We start from the raw sequence: 18,025 nt of genomic DNA, 5'->3' as shown, positions 1-18,025 counted from the left end.
CTTATTCATCATCTCATATTTGTTTTATTATAGTAACTGTTTCTATTTGTTTAATCTTCTTTCCTGCTGCCAATTAAAAAGAAAAACGTGTACCCCATGCTCCAAAAGGATTTAAGGTCACGTATAAAAATTATTTACATAAAAGCAAGATACATGTCAGATCCAGTATCTGAGCCCAGGTTTTTTTGACTTAAAAACCCATACTCAACTACCGTCCCAAGACGCAGAGCACTTTTTGTAAAATTCTTTATACTTGCTCAAACATCACATAAATGGAGGACGCTGTGAAGCCTTTCTACTAGAAACAGTTAACCTTGTGAGTGAAGATGGTGGCTAGAACATTTATGAATTATTTTCTCACACAGATCCTTTGACTTGATTCATTCACCTCAAGGAGAGTTGAAGGCAGTCTTCCTGCTGCAGAATAACTTGGTGGAGTCATATTCGCTGCACCTGTCCGCGCCTGCTCCTCAGCCTGTCAGGACGAGCAGAATCACCATCGGGGGTCATCGCAGTGACGTGCGGACCCTTTCTTTCAGCTCCGACAACATTGCTGTCCTTTCGGCCGCGGCAGATTCTGTGAAAATATGGAACAGGTTTGTGAAATGGTGCTCTCCATACTTTTATCCAGTCATGTTTTCTTTCCTGCGAATGAGGTTCTAGTACTCTTGATGGTTAGTTGTTAGTCTCTTAAGGCCCTACATACAGTTCCATCAAAAATGTATCTTGACTGTGGGCCTGTGGAGTTTAGAGTTGGAAAGGTTGCTTTTTAAAATTTGGTGCAAAAAATAAACGCAAGCTTATTCCATGTCTGAGGTTTGTCACCGTACTTGGGTAGAGAAAAACACACAAACAGGCTGCCTACTCCTTGAATTCTAGTAGGCTCTTAGTGCTGTCCAGTATTTTTACTATAATTTTCCATTCCTTTCCTAGATGACTATTCCACACCTCTTCTCTCCTCAAGCCCCAAAAACCTCTAGCACCTTCAAGCTGGTGACCTTGCTTCCTAATTCACTGAAAAATGGAATCATCTAGAAAACATTCATGTGCTCCCGGCACATCTGCCAACTCAGCACATATATACGTGTATATCCACGTAGTCCACTTTCCCTCCTGTCACTGTGTTGGTGTTCCTAATCAGCATTGACCACAGCTTGTACCTGTGGCTCTTTCTCTGCTCCCCTGCTAGCGGTTGTCCTCCTCCTGCATCTTTGACATTTCTGCTCTGTTGGATCATTCCCGTCAGCATGCAGCTATGCTCTAATACCTCCCATCTGAAAAGAAGTAATAGCCCTGTCTCCTCCTCAGTCTCTCTGGTTACGTCCCATCCTCTGATTTCTTTTCTCTGTTCTGTCTTCATCTGTCCCCCATCAAGCCTTTCCCCACCTTTTCACCATAGCAGCTCTTGTCGCCTCATCAGGGATCTTCATGTTTCTGAATCCAGTGACCCGTAAGCTTCATGTGACACTCTCTCCTGGAATTGGTAACTTTCTCCTCTTTGAAGCACTTTGACTCTCGTTACTTCCTCTTCCTCTGCTGGCCGTTCCCTCTGTCTGTGCTGGGTCCTTCTTACCTTTCAGACCTCTAAGTGTTGGAATACTTCAGGGCAGAGTCTTTGGACCTTTTCTCTGTCTACACTCACTTTCTGCAGCTTTCTCTATGCTGACGATGCATACATTTCTCTCTAGCCTTAGCCACTCCCTGAACACCAGACCCTTACATCCAAGTCTTTTGTTTGTATCACCACCCGGCTGTCTAATTGGGCATCTCCATTTTTCATATGGCCCCAACCAAGCTTGTGATCTTCTTTCTCCCACAATCTCCCACCTGTTGCTCTGCCCCGTCTTCGAAAGTAATTACTTCCTTCCAGTTGTTCTCCCCTCGATGCTGTGGTCACTCTCTCATATCCTAGGTCCAGGTCACTAGCAGATCCTGTCAGCTTCAGCTTCAGAACTTAGCCAGCATCCAGCACGTGTCCTCACCTGTGCTGCCACCCCCAGCTCCCATCCGCCATCGCTTCTCACCGTGGTTGTTGTCGAGAGAGCTTCCTGGCGGGTCTCCCCGCTGCGTGCCCCCTTGTAGTCTGTTCTCCACACGGCCGCCAGCATCATCTTCATGATGGAAGTGTCACTCCCAGTAGATCCACCTCATTGCCTGGAAGCCAAAGTGCTCACAGACCTCACCTCTGACCCCCCTCCCCTTCTGCTGTGCTAGAGCCCACTGGCCTTTTCTCATCCTTAAACACAGCAAGAGCATGTCCCTGCTGTGGTGATTGCATGCCTGTTTTTTGTGCCTGGAACCTTCTACCACCCTGACCCTCCTCCTCCCCTTCCCCCAGTGTTGTTTCTCCACAGCACCTGCTGTCACCTGATAGACCAGTATGTGTTTGTCTCGTTCCTAAAGAATGTGAGGGTCGTTTCTGTTTAACTCACTGTTATACCTCTAGTGCCTAGAATCGCATCTGGCATTCAATAAGTGTTGAATGAAGTGGGCATTTGATACATATCTGTTGAAGGGATGAATGTTTATCGTCCAATAAAATGAACTCGTAGAGATATTTAATAATAGGCTAATTCGACTTGTAATCCTGTGGGCTCGATTACTTCTTTATGGTGGCACATTGAGCCCAGCAGATGCTTTTTTTTTTTTGCCCTGCTTTTATATAATCTATTCCTTAGGATTAGGAGGCCCCTACCAAAAGAAAAAAAAAAAATGCCATTTAAATTTTTCTCTCTTGACTATAATTGGGTCTGAGCCGAGCTCTGTGTGGCTAGGTGTGTATTGAACAGACATGCTGACCTCTAAGACAGGGAAGCAGGTTCTCTTAACATGTGGTTCTTTATTCGTTCTTTCTCACAGGGCCACATTACAGTGTATCCGCACGATGACCTGCGAATATGCGCTGTGCTCGTTCTTTGTACCTGGTGATAGGCAGGTGGTCATAGGAACAAAGGTAAACTGAGGCTTTTTCTTGGATTTTGGAGGTTTTTCTACTCAATATTCTTAAAGTTTGAGAACTCTGATTCCTATTTTTGCATGTTGGAAATGAATGAGAGCTGGGTAATTTGAGAAGGTTGGTAGTTCGTTGCCCTTTTTTGAGGGGTTTTCTTTTAAGGTTTTTTTTTCTTTATTTGTGTTTTTAAAAAATCAAACCTTATGTCAAATTGTGAGGAAGGAAATTACAATCATGACCTTGAGATAACTGTCCATTCATGTTTTGGTGGTCGGCCTTTTGTGCATCTCTTCACGAACACATATGTAATTGTGTTTTGAGAAGACTAATGATGAAATATATGAAGTACCTATTGTCCGGCTTGGCAGGTAGAAGCATTCAGTAAAGACAGACTGACTAGTCCTCATTCCCAGTTGCCAGTCAGATTGGGAGATAAATGTGTGGGAATAAGCAGACTTGGATTTGGATCCAGATTGTCCCCATTTTAGAGTGGATAAATTGCTGCAAGTCCCGAAACTTCTTATAGTATGTTTCCTTATCTATATAATAGGATGAAAAGAAGTGCTTTTTGACAGTGGCTTTTGCACTACATAGGCCTAGCCTTGAATTCTAGATTTTCCACTCACTGAGTGTGAGAACTTTGGGCAAGTTACTTGCCCCTGTGTGCCTTGGTTTTCTCATGTAAAATGAGGTGAACAACCTACCTCACCCTACGGAAAGCACTTAGCACAGAAGCTGGCTCACAGCGAATAACAAGTAAATAAGAGCTGGGAGCAGAAGTACTGGTAGTAGGAGTAGCAGTGAGAATAAAATGGAATGAGGTCTTTGGAATACTTTGAAAAGTGCTTTGCAAGGATTTGTCATTGTCGCCCCCCTAAACTCGTGCTGTATGTGCACGATTGTTTTATTAGAAAACCTGTGTATCACAATGGGTCTTTTTTTGCCCAGTTAAAAGTGTAAAGTAAGCCAGAGAGATTTTAGGGTCACTGTCAGGGAATGAACATTAAATTCCAATTACAAGTTTCTCTCGTTTTTCATTCCTTCTTTCAACAAATGTCCCCTCTATTGTTTTTGTTAGGAGAGCATTTTGTGAATATCTTAAGTCTACCTGTATGGCTAAAGTGCAATCCGCAGACCCCAGCCCAGTCTCTGTGCGAGGCAGTTAATGTACATGATCTCATTTAATGCCCACAACCACTTTGAGATGCTGGTGCTGTAAATCCCATTTTACAGATGAGAAAACAGACTCTTGGAGGTGAATTCAGCAACAGTCACAGAGTATGAAAGAGGCAGCCCTGGAACTCAGGTCTTCCTTACACTGTTGCCACCCCATGTGCAGAAGCCCATCATAGAGCAGGCTTTGCTGCTGTGTGTATGTGATCATGTTATTTTTATTTTTATTTATTTTATTTTTTAATTTATTTAATTTAATTTATTTTTTTTTAGTTTTTAAATTTTTCATTATTTTTTTTTAAGATTTTTATTTATTTATTTGACAGAGAGAGACACAGTGAGAGAGGGAACACAAGCAGGGGGAGTGGGAGAGGGAGAAGCAGGCTTCCCGCTGAGCAGGGAGCCCGATGTGGGGCCTGATCCCAGGACCTGGGATCATGACCTGAGCCGAAGGCAGACGCTTAACGACTGAGCCACCCAGGCACCCTCTTTTTTATTTTTCATTAGCCAAGTTCTAAGCAGGAAGTGTGGCTCATTGTCTTCTAAGCTTTTGCGTTTTTTTTGTGTTTTTGTTTTAAGTCCATTGCCCTCCCTAGCATCGTAGGTAGATACCTATTTCTCATTGTCAGTGTATTCTAGAGGAGGAAACCAAAACTAGATGGGGAAGAGTTAGTTAAGCCAATTACCATTTAAACTTGATAAAGCTTAAAAGTTTTTTAGGTGTATTTGCTGTTGTGTGTCTCCTGATTTGCTGAAGTTGGAGAACCAATGAATGTGACAAGAGGCGGACTGCCAGGTTGCCCGGTTCCGTCATGCCGCCGAGCAACCTTGCCAGAGTTAACCCAGCACATCAGTGGTGTTTATTCAGATAGGAGGCACAGAGCGGGGAATGTGGGATCCATTTGCTAAACTGTCAGCCACATGGTCGCTGCTCGGCTATGAAATCTTTCCTAAACTGCGTAGGCATGAATCTTGGAGGTTGTGGGTGTGCTTGTTGGAGCTGTGCTCATTTTGTGTCTTCCTCAGACAGGAAAGCTGCAGCTTTATGACTTGGCCTCAGGAAATCTGCTGGAGACAATAGACGCACATGATGGAGCTTTATGGTCCTTGTCTCTCTCTCCAGATCAGGTAATGAAACCAGATGTTATGATCTGGACTTGAGTACTTCCCCGTTTCTTACATCAGATTTTACTGCTGCCTAACAAAGATTTATTAGGTGTTTCTTTAGAGAAAGCCCGCTTCTTGTCTAATCTTTAGATTTCCTATATGATGGCATATCATGTGCCTGATAATATGAATAGCTGTCATTATCAAATGAATTCTCATTCAGCTGCTCTTGATCATCAGCTGCATGACATCCGATTGCTTACCCTTGTGAGTTTTCACCAATGGTTTGTGCTACTTCCCAAGAGGGAATATTTCCTTGGGCAACAAAATGCAGAGGATGGAGTAGACTTTTCTGTTCCCCTTTTAGTCTATACGTCTATGACTATATAAGTCTAGTGTTGATAGCAAATATACCAGCCCTTTCAAGTCAGTAACGGGATGCTTCCCTTCAGAGGGGTCACCTTGGAGAACTGTATACTTAACTCTAGTCATGGTGCTGTTGCTCAGAACATTTTGAGGTATTTGGACAATAATAAGAGATTGTGGCCCGTTCATTTGAATCTTCTCAATAGTGGCAAACCTTCATCCATTGAAAGTAGATACCATTTTTGGAAAAAATTGAATCTGGAATTTAGAGTGGGTTATGCCATTTGGGGTCAGATCAAAACAACTTTAAAATTTAAATAGTAGTAACATCTTGGATTTGTAGAGGATTCTTTCTGCAAAGTATTTTTACATCCATCATGTCATTTATTATTTGCATAATGGTTTTATAAACTAAACTATAGATAGTCTTTGTCATTACAGCAACACTAAAGGTCATCGGTAGGTTCTTTTCTATGTTACTAATCTCAGATGGCAGAATAAACACTTGGGATCTAATTTTCTGACCCATGCTCATATACTTTAATGCTACAGTGTGATGGGACTAATTTTCTTGATATTGGAAAACAGTTTCAAACATATTTTAAGCAGGGACATTCCAGGAATAAGTTTATACCCTACTGAGGTAAATACTTTGAATAAACTTATTTTGATGATCCAGTCTGTGTATATTTGTCAAACCATTTTATTACTTAATAGCAAATTCTTTGACTGGTGCTTTCTCAGGTGGAGCAAGAAACCCTACAATGTTCAGAGACTTCCTGATGCCGAATGAAAGTATAACTAGAACTTTACACTAGTTACCATCTGTCTACATTAGCCCCTGCTAGAAATTTTTAAATAAGGTCTGTGGCAGCAGCCCCAAAAGAGCAGTGGAAGGGGTTAGGAAGGAACCACATTTTTCTTAATTCTTCTCCCATGCTGTTAAGTAAAAATGGTCTTTTACACAATTTTGATATGTATCTTCTTACCAAAGTTTCTGTAATAAAATATTTCTTAATTGCAATGTCATTGGCTTTTCAGCGTGGCTTTGTGACAGGTGGTGCAGATAAATCTGTCAAGTTCTGGGATTTTGAGTTGGTAAAAGATGAAAATAGTACCCAGAAGAGGTGAGTAGACATTTTTTAATTTGTGTCCTTTTTTTGGAGGGAGAATGGGGAACCACAGAATGGGCCTTTGACATGTGTATTTCTGTTGCACTCCAGGGAGTTTTTGGAATTTTTGTCTGCCTGTGTAGAGCCCTTATTTATTTATTTATTTATTTCATGCTTTCCGTCATGCTAGACTTTCTGTGAAGCAAACCCGAACCTTGCAACTAGATGAAGACGTCCTGTGTGTCAGTTATTCTCCCAACCAAAAACTGTTGGCTGTGTCTTTGCTGGACTGTACTGTGAAAATCTTCTATGTTGACACTTTAAAGGTACAGTGATTATGCCTGGAAATAGTTTCTGTCTTTCTCACTGACCGTGGGTTGAGCCTGGAGAGTGGCCTTGACTGTGCCCAGCAGTGGTGTGTTTCTAAAGATGTATGTGTGAATCAAAACACTGTAGGTGTACTAGGAAAGCTAGGATTTTTACAGAACCCTTTGGTTTATAAATTTTGCTTAAAGCGAGTTGTATTTCATAAGCTCAGAAAATCTGTAGACGGCACATCCTGTTGCCGCCAGTAATTGCAGAGAATTGCTGCATCTCCTGGGCAGGGATTCCACACTTGGCTGGACATCAGGATCATTTGGGTTGCTTTTAAAAATTACAGATTACTGGGCCCTAGGCCCAGAGTCGGGGGGACTGCAGCAGGCCTGGGAACATTGTTGGGAAGCGAGTGCCCAGAGTCTTTGCAGCTAAGAGATGCAGAGGACGTGCCTGTGGCCTGTTCTGACTGAGGTGGTAGGCTTCTGGGGGAGTGGCTCCTCCACAGTGCAGTGTTCAGGGCAAGTGCATGAGGGCTCCGTGTGCTGGACACGGGTACGAGCTGCCTTCAGTGGTTTGTCTTCCTTGAAAAGAGAAATAGGAAGCAATCCAGAACAGTGTTTAGGATTGTATCCTAAAGTTCTACTTTAGATCCACATGTAACAAACAATGCCTATATCTTATAGACAGACGTGAATTGTTTACATTCTTTTTTTTTTTTTTTTTTTAATATTTAGTTTTTTCTTTCACTCTATGGACACAAACTGCCTGTTATATGCATGGACATTTCTTATGTAAGTAAAATTTAAAGTGTCTTAGTAACAAGCACTTTCTTCGTTCTTGGCTTGCTATCTTCATTTTAGAGTATTTTTTCATCCTATTGTATATCTTTCTCCCCAAAAAGCCATAAAATAATGTATATTGTAATCGTACCTCATATATGTGTGTGTGTGTGTTGTGTGTATATATATATATATATTTTTTTTTTTTTTTGCTATATATAAATTACTTTAGTGCTGTCAGAATATGTTCAAAATATCTGAGTTAATCCTTGCAGCTAACACCCTGTTGTGGATTCCCCAGATAGTATTTTCTTATCTAAAATACTATGATTGGTAGACCACCCTAAAATACAAAAGACTTTAAAGAAGGCATCCCCCTTTGTTCTGAAAGATAATGCCGGTGAAGAAAATGGAACTTGGCTTCACATTTGGACATTTACAGTATTTTGCACTATATCTATACTGTTAGTTCCTTGACCAAAATGATATTTTTGCAATGTCTAGTTATGGATAAGAGTGGGAATCTGTGTGAAAGGACTGCATACTCTGGCCATCTGTGATCAGTACCTTAACAGTAAGTGGGCGGCACAAGATATTTCCGGTGGTCTTGTTATGCTGACAACTATTTGAATGAGGCATTGACATAGGAAAGATAAAAGGGAGAACATGGGATAAAAGGCTGGGTCGCAAACATTCTAGTAGGTTCTTTCCCAGACTTTTCTTTCCTCCTCCTTCCCTCTTCCCCCAAATCCTATGACAGGGATGAGCGATTTTTCTTCCTGTTTAAGGAAGTAAATAGGTAACAGACATCAAGGCACAGTACCGCCCTATAGCAGTACGAAAACTTTGGAGCCACAGAGTTCTTGCTTTCACTCAACAAGCTTTTTAAGGAAATCTTAGGTTAAAGCAAAGAAATAGGTGCTCTTGATAGAGATGGTATTTGTATTGATTTTAATGTTTCTGGAAGAAATGGGTTAGTCTTGCTTTATCTAACTGTAGATTTTCTGATTATCAGGTAAAGTAATGGTTCCCTTCTCTTCCTCGTAGGATGGAGCACTAATAGCAACAGGCTCTGCTGACAGGAATGTGAAAATCTGGGGTTTGGACTTTGGGGACTGCCACAAGTCTCTCTTTGCACATGATGACAGGTAGGTGCAGTCTTTTCAAAGATGTCCCTTTGAGTCCTGTACGTATCATTTCCCTTGAATGTCTGCGTCTATTCAGACAGTCATAAATACAAAATTCTAAAATATAACCAGGCATGCTAGAACTAGCTCTTCAAAACTGTGCATGAGGTTCTTCCCTAATGTGGAATTGCTTGACATTTGATCACTTTTCTCACTTTTCAGTGTGATGTACCTACAGTTTGTGCCCAAGTCCCACCTCTTCTTCACCGCTGGGAAGGACCATAAGATTAAGCAGTGGGATGCAGACAAATTTGAACACATACAGACTCTGGAGGTGACCTCTTGCCTACTTTGCTTGCTCAGTATTCAGAACTACTTTTAAGATCAAGTGTTGATCTTCCACTCAGATAGCGCAGGTTTCGGCCAAGGAATAAGGTGTTCCTACTCAGGGTTTCTCTTTTTGTGTCTTCTTTCTCCAGGGGCACCACCAGGAAATCTGGTGCTTGGCCGTAAGCCCCAGTGGAGACTATGTTGTGTCATCGTCACATGACAAATCCCTGAGACTTTGGGAGAGAACAAGGGAGCCTCTTATTCTTGAGGAAGAAAGGGAGATGGTAAGGACTCAGGCTTGGTTACAGAATGTGCTGGTGGGTGGGTGTCTAGTTCTGTCTAGTGCGGCCACCCCTCCGCCAGTGCATGTCCAGGCACCTCCAGAAGAGGTTTCCAACACCCCCATCAACCATTTCAGCAGCCACACAGAGACAGAGATGCCATTAGGGGATTGCATTTTGAAAGACGCAGCTTTTTACTGTCTCCTTTCACTTCATGTAGAGACCGTGTTTCTTCTTCCAGATTAATTTGTATCTGTCTCTTGGCAGCAAAGGGAAGCAGAATATGAGGAGAGTGTGGCCAAAGAAGACCAACCTGTAGTAAGTAAATTCTGGGGGACCCTGAGATTGAGCCCTGTAATTATCTTATTGGAATTTACTTTAATTTCAAGAATTTCTAATAGAATTAGAATTGGGGCCAGATGCCAGAGTCATCACCAGCTGATGTGGAAAGCAATCTGTGTAGTCCTGTTTGATTCAACTGTATATCCTGATTTTGTGGGACAAACGACCGACCAGATTTGGTATTGGATGTTTGTCATTCTGGCTTTTTTTTTTTTAAGGAGGCTTCAGAGAATCATAGAACAAAAATAAAAATCAAAAAATTTTAGAAATTGGGCATTCTCTTTATACTTTTAGAGGGTAGGATATTCTTTTCCTTTTTTTCCATTTTTTTTTTAATGAGTAATTCTTTTTTTTTTAATTAATTTTATTTTATTATGTTATATTAGTCACCATGCATTACATCATTAGTTTTTGATGTAGTGATCCACGATCCATTGTTTTCGGATAACACCCAGTGCTCCATGCAGTACGTGCCCTCCTTAATACTCATCACCAGGCTAACCCATCCTCCCACCCCCTCCCCTCTAGAACCCTCAGTTTGTTTCTCAGAGTCCATAGTCTCTCATGGTTCGTGTCCCCCTCCAATTTCCCCCCCTTCATTTTTCCCTTCCTACTATCTTCTTTTTTTTTTTTTTTTAGCATATAATGTATTATTTGTTTCAGGGGTACAGATCTGTGATTCAACAGTCTTACACAATTCACAGCACTCACCATAGCACATACCCTCCCCAGTGTCTATCACCCAGCCACCCCCCCACCCCCCTCCACTCCAGCAACCCTCAGTTTGTTTCCTGAGATTAAGAGTCTCTTACGGTTTGCCTCCCTCTCTGGTTTCATCGTTTCATTTTTTTCCTCCCTTCCCCTATGATCCTCTGTCTTGTTTCTCAAATTCCTCATATCAGTGAGATCATATGATACTTGTTTTTCTCTGATTGACTTATTTCGCTTAGCATAATGGAGGGTAGGATATTCTTATGATAATGAATATAAAATACTTAATAGTGTCTGGCACTTATTAAGTACTCCATTGATGGTAGTTGGTAGCACCATGATAGCATTATCATAACATAGTGATGACTGCTCTTTTCTGGATATAAGATTAATTTATTGGTTCTTTAGTGCCTGTCAACAATATTATCAAGGATCTCTTTGTTTCTGGCAGGTTCCAGGAGAGACTCAAGGTGACAATTACTTTACTGGAAAGAAAACTATTGAAACGGTCAAAGCAGTAAGTTGATATATATTCTGTATCTATATTTATAGATGTGTACATTTTTAAGGAGGATCCCAACTTTTTAGTGAAAGGTTTTATCAACCAGGTAGCCCTTTTATGGCAAAAAGTTGATGAAATTCATAGGTAGAGCTCAGAACCTCTGTTGTCCTCCCTTGTAACCAAGGACAGGAGTCATGTTGAATCGGCACATGGTTTCTAGAAAGGAAGGCTTGATCTCCTTGGAAGCAGCACCCCTCAGAGGTCCCGGGAGCTGCCCTACTCCATGTGTGCGCATACATATGACCTCACCTGAACCCAAGACGCTCCGTCTCCTCCCTGTAAATTAAACAGAAAAAGAAACACCAGAGACATCATCACATGCTGTTCGGCACTCTCCTGGCACACATTTATTAAACCGATTCAAGCTAGTTGGTACTTTTCTAGTCAGGCCTTCCAGTTGCAGGGTTCCGGGATGCTGGGACACATGGTGATGACTTCTCTCCTTTGTCACCATCCACGTAGGCTGAGAGGATCATGGAGGCTGTCGAGCTATACCGAGAGGAGACTGCAAAAAGGAAGGAACACAAAGCCATTTGTAAAGCTGCAGGGAAAGAGGTGAGATAGTCCATGGAGTTACACTCTGAGAAACATGTATCCATAGAATTCCTGAGAAGAACACCATCGCTGTGGGAGTTACTGACTCAGATCAGGAAATGACATAAATGTGATAGAGTCTTTTCTAATTCAGATATTAGAAAGAAGGAGTCGAGGGGCTGTGAGGAGGGGACCTGGGTCTTAATACAATTGCAGACTGAGTTGCTTACCATATGGAGCAGAAACTGCTCCTGCAGGGTTTCGGACGCACCACAACCGTTACAGATTTCTAGATGAATTCTAGAAATTCTAGAATTGCCTGAACTCATTAGCACTATGGAAATTAAAAGGCCTGATATTTCTTGTATATTCTTTCAAAACTGTACTGTTGTCGCACTGCCTGTGACAAACACTGTCTTGTTTTATAATGACTTGATCTGATGATTTCTTCACAGGTTCCTCTTCCCATCAACCCCATCCTCATGGCTTATGGCAATATCTCTGTAAGTAGAGTGTCTACCAGTTCCCCTTGGTTACTCAAAGGTTACTTTCAGGGACAAGAGAGGGACAGTAGGAAGTGCAGAGGCATGATTTGAGGCTGGATGCATCGGGAAAAACTTTGCCATTAACACTCTCTCCTGTCCTCTAGGATTTTGAGCGTTTCAAAAGGACCATTTTAGTGTAACTTCTAAGTCATCTGTTTTGGTTGGACTGGATTGGCATTCTCATATTTTCTTCCTTTTTTTTTTTAAGATTTTATCTATTTGTCAGAGAGCGAGAGAGCAGAAGCAGGGGGAGAGGCGGAGGGAGAAGCAGGCTCCCCGCTGAGCAAGGAGCCCGATGCGGCACTCGATCCCAGGACTCTGGGATCATGACCTGAGCCCAAAGCAGACGCTTAGCCGACTGAGCCACCCAGACGTCCCGCATTCTCTTATTTTCTAGTGCTTATTTATGTTCAGTATCCAAAGCCCTCTGAAGATTCTCTTCATCTAAATGAACTTTGAAATTGAGGTTTTTGGAGGAAAACTTGACGTAAATCAGTCAGATAAAGGAGGACAGAGAGAGAAATGTATGCTTATGTAGCAGTCTCCAGTTACTTAGTACTTTACTCACATGTGTCATTCATCATGGTCATCACGTGAGTCAGTGTAGCCTCATTTTACAGTTGGGAAATTAGCCTGACTCACGGTTAGAAGGGAACAGAGTTGGGAAGTGGTGGAGCTGGACTGTGAACCCACATGGGACAAACTCTAAGCCCATGCATGTATATTGCCATCCTAGAACACTGTTTCTCCTCTGAGTGGGATCCCTGGTTTTTAGATGGGAATTACAGATCTCCAGTAGAAACCAACCTAGAGTATCACTAAGGCTGTTATTTGCTTCCTTTATAGCCTTCAGCTTATGTGTTGGAGATTTTTAAAGGAATCAAGTCGAGGTAAGTCCCAGTGTACAGTGACTATAATTTGTCAGCTAACAGCATTTATCGAATGCTTGTCTGACCATGAGATAAATAGAAGTTATAATTGATGGTTATTTTCCTTAAAGGTTTAATTATGTCAACATTTTGGTGGAAAATAGTATATTATAATGTCTTTCTGAAGCAGAACTAGGAGGCTCCTCCTAAAGTATGAAGGGAGATGCTTTTAGAGACAAATGAAGGGTAGCCCTACTTTATATTATAGGTAATGAAATCATCATCAGTCACAAGTACCAACTGGTAACCTTTTTTGGTTATGTGTTTCCTTTGGCTTATTTTCTGTGTACATACACAATTGGAATTCTATGTATATAATTTTATATCCTTTTCTTTTTCACGGAATATTTCCTGAGCATTTGCTCAGGTTACAAATATTCTTCAAAAATACATTTGTTGAATTATGTCAAAACATTCCATTGTATGGATAATTACTATTGGATTTGCTTTTGTTTTTTTTGCTGTTAATCAGTACTGCTTCAGTGAACACCTTTACATAGGAATCTTTGTCATAGCATAACAATAACTATCAGTGGGCATGAGTTTTTTAAAGGTCTGTGTTGCTGAATTACTTTCCAGAAAGTTTATAGTGATTTTGACCAGGCTTTAAAAAATTCTTTTGCCAGGTTCAGAGGCAAAAGGTGGTATTATATTATTTTAATTTCTTTCAATTATTAATGAAACAGAATTTTATATTTGTTGGCCATTTGTGTTTTTTTCTGTGAATTTTTAGTTACTTTTCCTTTCTTATACTGTTCAGTAGTTTCTTACTGGTTTTAAGAATTTTTGTATCTTTTGTCATATATTTTTAAAATAATGTTTCTTGTTTGTGATTTACCCTTGGATTTTATTTATGAGTTTTACCTACTTAAAAGTTATTTTCATAACTTTTCTTAATCTCTAAATCTGTCCCTTACAACAAGAAATAAATACACTATCTGAGGATCTGAAACTTCCCTGGAGAAATGTAAATCAAAATTTAAATTAATGGAAGTGTTGTGCATTCCTAGAAAGGAAGATTCTATGTTCTAAAGATTTAGGTTTTGTTTTTTGTTTTTTTTTAAATTAGTTCATAGGTTTGTGAGCCTGGTTGAAAACCTCTTGAGATTTGGAATTGGAGTTGATGAAATGATGCTAGAACTAGGTCAAGAAAAATAAAACAAACCAGAAGAAAACAAGAGAGAGCTATCCTCCTAAATTAAAAAGCTATAAAATTAACAAAACTAAAACACTACTGGATTATTGTTAGAATCAATCATTAAAACAGACTTGAAAGCCCTGAAACAGAGTCTCATATGTCTCAGTGTATGGCAAAAAGAAGTATATAAAGATGGAATATTCAACAAAAGACTTTGGAGAAATAATTTCTCCAAAAAAAAAAAAAAGTTAGATTCTCCTATCATGCCATGGACCAGAATGCATCAAATAGGTTAAAATATTAAATATAAAAAATACTGAAAAGAGGGAACCATCAGAATATAGATGAATAGTTAATTTAACCCTGAATGGGTAAGATCTGTTCAAATATAAAAGCAGGAGGAAAAAAATAGTAAAAGATTTAAAAATTGAGCATGTTGAGAAATGTGACATTTTTAATGCTTATTCTCTTCTTCTTCAGTGAGCTGGAAGAGTCTCTGCTTGTGCTACCTTTTTCTTATGTCCCGGACATCCTTAAGCTCTTTAATGAATTCATCCAGCTGGGCTCTGATATTGAACTTCTGTGTAGGTGCCTCTTCTTTCTGCTCAGGTAACATCCTTTCCAAAGAATACTGTGTCTGCTCCGCCTAAGTGCGCTGGTGCTACTTGAACTAATGGTGTTAATGCTCTGGGATTAAGAAATCTGATGTTTCAGACTGAGAGGGTTACAGGATTTCATTGCTGTGGGACATAAATTGTTATCCTGCAGAATCAGTCTTGTCCTTACACAAGGAGAGTGATGGCCCACCTCTTTAAGTCACAAGATAGAGCATTGCTCAGGGATGCTTGCGTCAGCATAGGTCTCTGGGTTGCAGTAGCTCTGATCCTTGTCTGTTTGCTGAGAGCCCATTACTGAATGGCCAATTGGCCTCATTTGTTGTGTCTTTTTAACTGTGTAAGCAAAATGATTTAGTTTTGTCCTCATAACAGCATCGTAAGGAATGGTGCCTTTACTTTTCAGGTCTCTGTAGAAACAAATGGAAAAGTAAGGGCATACAGGGAGGGAAGGAAGAAACATATGTTTATTGGATTATTCTTAAATATGAACATTTCCTCTTAGTGTGTAATTGAGAAGAATATATTTATAAGAGTTTAAGAATATACTCTTCTTGAATCCTGTTCTCTGCCCCTCAGTCTCCAGCTGTTAGAGCAGAGAACAGAAACAGAGAAATTGAACACTCTTTAAAATGCTCTTAATGAAGATAAAATACAAACTGATCAGCCAATACCAAATAGTTAAAAAAAAAAAAAGCCCAAACAGGTATATTTCATTAATTGGAATTTGACTCGATCTATTTTCATGCTTCTTAATCCTCTGTTCCTTTTATTCCATCAAGATAGTAGCAAAAGAAGAACAGTGATATGTTTATAGTATTCTTTTGCCGTATTTATAATTCTGGGCAAGCCCTGAGGCCTTCAGTTGGTACTCAACAATGTTACTAATAATTTCTTACCGCTGTGGCATCTGTACTATTGAAATCAGGGTTACTCATTCTAAGTGAGACACTATGAGGGCTTCCGGCATATCAGAGGGGTCACGGATGGGGAGGCCCATACAAGTAGCTGTGGCAGGTCACAGGTGAGCTTGAGGATGCACACCGAGGAACATAAGTTCATGGACATCATCTTGGTACTCTAGGTCGGAGTCTGACTCTCTGATCAGGGACTCTTTTTTGCTGTGGCTTCACTAGAAATATTAATAAACCTTTGTTGAGTTAGTATTTCTTAGAGAGTTCATTTCTCTGAGCTTTCCATAAAATACCATTTTCAGAGTCTGTGGCCGCATGGTAGATGGCTGCGAAAAGAGCCGGCTTTGCAAATGAGTTGAATGTGTCATAACTTTTACGATAGTAGTGTTAAAATTGACAGATAAAACTGAGTAGCAGGCAAGAAACATCTTTAGCTATTTTTGCCAGAAGCATTTCTATACTGCCATAATGATATGGTGAAATGAATCTTTTGTGTTTTGTTTTGTTTTGTTTTACTTTGATATTGTCTATTTGCTTTTCTAGAAGGGGTAAGCAGAGCCAGAACCACTACCTCTCTCTGTAATGTGACTGTTTTGTTTTTCTTATTAGAATTCACTTCGGGCAGATCACTAGTAACCAAATGCTTGTGCCAGTGATTGAAAAGTTAAAGGAAACAACTATTTCAAAAGTCAGCCAAGTCCGGGTAGGTATCCCTGTAGAAGTACAGTAACGAGGGGGAAATCCTAGTGTGTGTGTGACTTAGAAGTAGCACAGCGAGCTGTGCCTTGTCTTTGGTGGTATTGACCAGACATAGATCAGTATTTGAGATAAGATTTTCATTGGAGCTGGTAGGAATAGGGAGAAGAAAACAAAACCAAACCAGGAAGACCTTGGACAAGGAGGGATGAGTAAGAACACCTGAAGCATTGGTTCTCCTGACTTGCTTATGCTGCTGTATTGAACTGAAGTGAAAGAAAGGTCATTTAATCTTTCTTATATCCCCCCCCAACCCCCCAGGATGTTATTGGCTTCAACATGGCAGGTCTTGAATATCTCAAGAGGGAATGCGAGGCAAAAAGTGAAGTTATGTTTTTTGCTGATGCGACCAGCCAGTTGGAAGAAAAGAAGAGGAAGAGGAAAAAGAGGGAGAAGCTAATTTTAACATATACTTAGAACTCAAATGTGGTGCCCTTTTCTTTTTATTTAAAAGGACTTCTAAACTAAGCAGTGGAATTGGTGTCAACTTGGAAATAACCAAGTGACAGAGCTTGTTGTGTTATGGAAGATGTCAGGATGTGGTTCCCAGCTTTGCCTGAGGAAATGCCCAGTGTGGGGCTGTGCGCTCTATTTCTTGGACTTACGGCTTGATAGTTTAAAATCTCTCTGTGCCCTTGAAGGTTGAGCCCTTCAGGAGTTGTTCCCATTATATTCTAGCAGGGAACAACGAGCTTTTTTTTATTAGTTTTTGACTAGAGCTGAAATGAACATTTCTAAAGTTTTTCTTATTTCTGTGATAACAGAAGATTTAATGATGTGTTACTCTTTGTATTATGTTTTACCTCCTACAGAGACTATCAGGTGCACAATTGATTGCCCTCTCCCATTAAATGCAGAGTTGTGGACCTACAGAGCTGAAAAGGACCATAAAAATTCTCTAAAACATCCTCCTTTAACTTCACCTCTTAGAGGTGGTTATATCTGTATATAAAAATATCTAATTGCTAATTTTTTCTACTTGTCTAGTTGTTTCTAATTAAAGTGCAGTCAAGCTGAGATGCCTTGCTGGGCTTCTGGGTGATTAATACCATAGACATACATACATACATATGTATATGCATGGTAAGAGTTTGGGGAGGTGGGAATATTTTAGAAGAAATGGACACATTCCTTTGGGTCTGGCTTCTCTTTGTGGGAAGTTTTTAAGTTGCTACTCCAACTTCGTTGCAGTTCTGTGTAGATTTCTCTGTCATCTTTTTGTTGTTGTTGTTGTTTTAAGATCTATTTAAATTCCAGTTAGTTAATATACAGTATAATATTAGTCACACATCCAGCACATCGATTCAGCACTTCCATACAACATCTGGTCCTCTTCACAAGTGCCCTCCTTAATCCCCATCACCTTCACCCCCCCACCCCCCCACACCTCTCCCCTCCAGTAACCATCAGTTTGTTCTCTATAGTTAAGAGTCT

The 18,025-nt window shown here is 40.4% G+C and overlaps 1 protein-coding gene across 4 annotated transcripts in view; it reads left to right on the top strand.

Annotated features, from left to right (window-relative positions):
* The window catches only part of WDR3 (WD repeat domain 3), a 30,638-nt gene extending 13,030 nt beyond the window's left edge, over positions 1-17,608 (top strand). For all 4 annotated transcript variants that reach the window (XM_036071048.2, XM_036071050.2, XM_036071047.2 and 1 more), the window contains exons 11-27: positions 366-596; positions 2,860-2,953; positions 5,153-5,254; positions 6,641-6,726; positions 6,902-7,037; positions 7,764-7,820; positions 8,856-8,956; positions 9,158-9,269; positions 9,415-9,549; positions 9,814-9,864; positions 11,051-11,116; positions 11,624-11,716; positions 12,151-12,198; positions 13,087-13,130; positions 14,788-14,916; positions 16,445-16,538; positions 16,853-17,608. In XM_036071048.2, coding sequence (XP_035926941.1) covers positions 366-596; positions 2,860-2,953; positions 5,153-5,254; positions 6,641-6,726; positions 6,902-7,037; positions 7,764-7,820; positions 8,856-8,956; positions 9,158-9,269; positions 9,415-9,549; positions 9,814-9,864; positions 11,051-11,116; positions 11,624-11,716; positions 12,151-12,198; positions 13,087-13,130; positions 14,788-14,916; positions 16,445-16,538; positions 16,853-17,008 — 1,735 coding nt within the window. In that variant the 3' untranslated portion in view covers positions 17,009-17,608. The remainder of the gene's footprint in view (positions 1-365; positions 597-2,859; positions 2,954-5,152; positions 5,255-6,640; positions 6,727-6,901; positions 7,038-7,763; positions 7,821-8,855; positions 8,957-9,157; positions 9,270-9,414; positions 9,550-9,813; positions 9,865-11,050; positions 11,117-11,623; positions 11,717-12,150; positions 12,199-13,086; positions 13,131-14,787; positions 14,917-16,444; positions 16,539-16,852) is intronic.
* Positions 17,609-18,025: the final 417 nt, after the last annotated feature.

The sequence above is a fragment of the Halichoerus grypus genome, chromosome 5, assembly GCF_964656455.1.
Source record: "Halichoerus grypus chromosome 5, mHalGry1.hap1.1, whole genome shotgun sequence".
NCBI classification, from domain to species: Eukaryota; Metazoa; Chordata; class Mammalia; order Carnivora; family Phocidae; genus Halichoerus; species Halichoerus grypus.
Note: the sequence above shows the minus strand (reverse complement) of the source record. Positions and strands in the feature narration are given on the sequence as shown.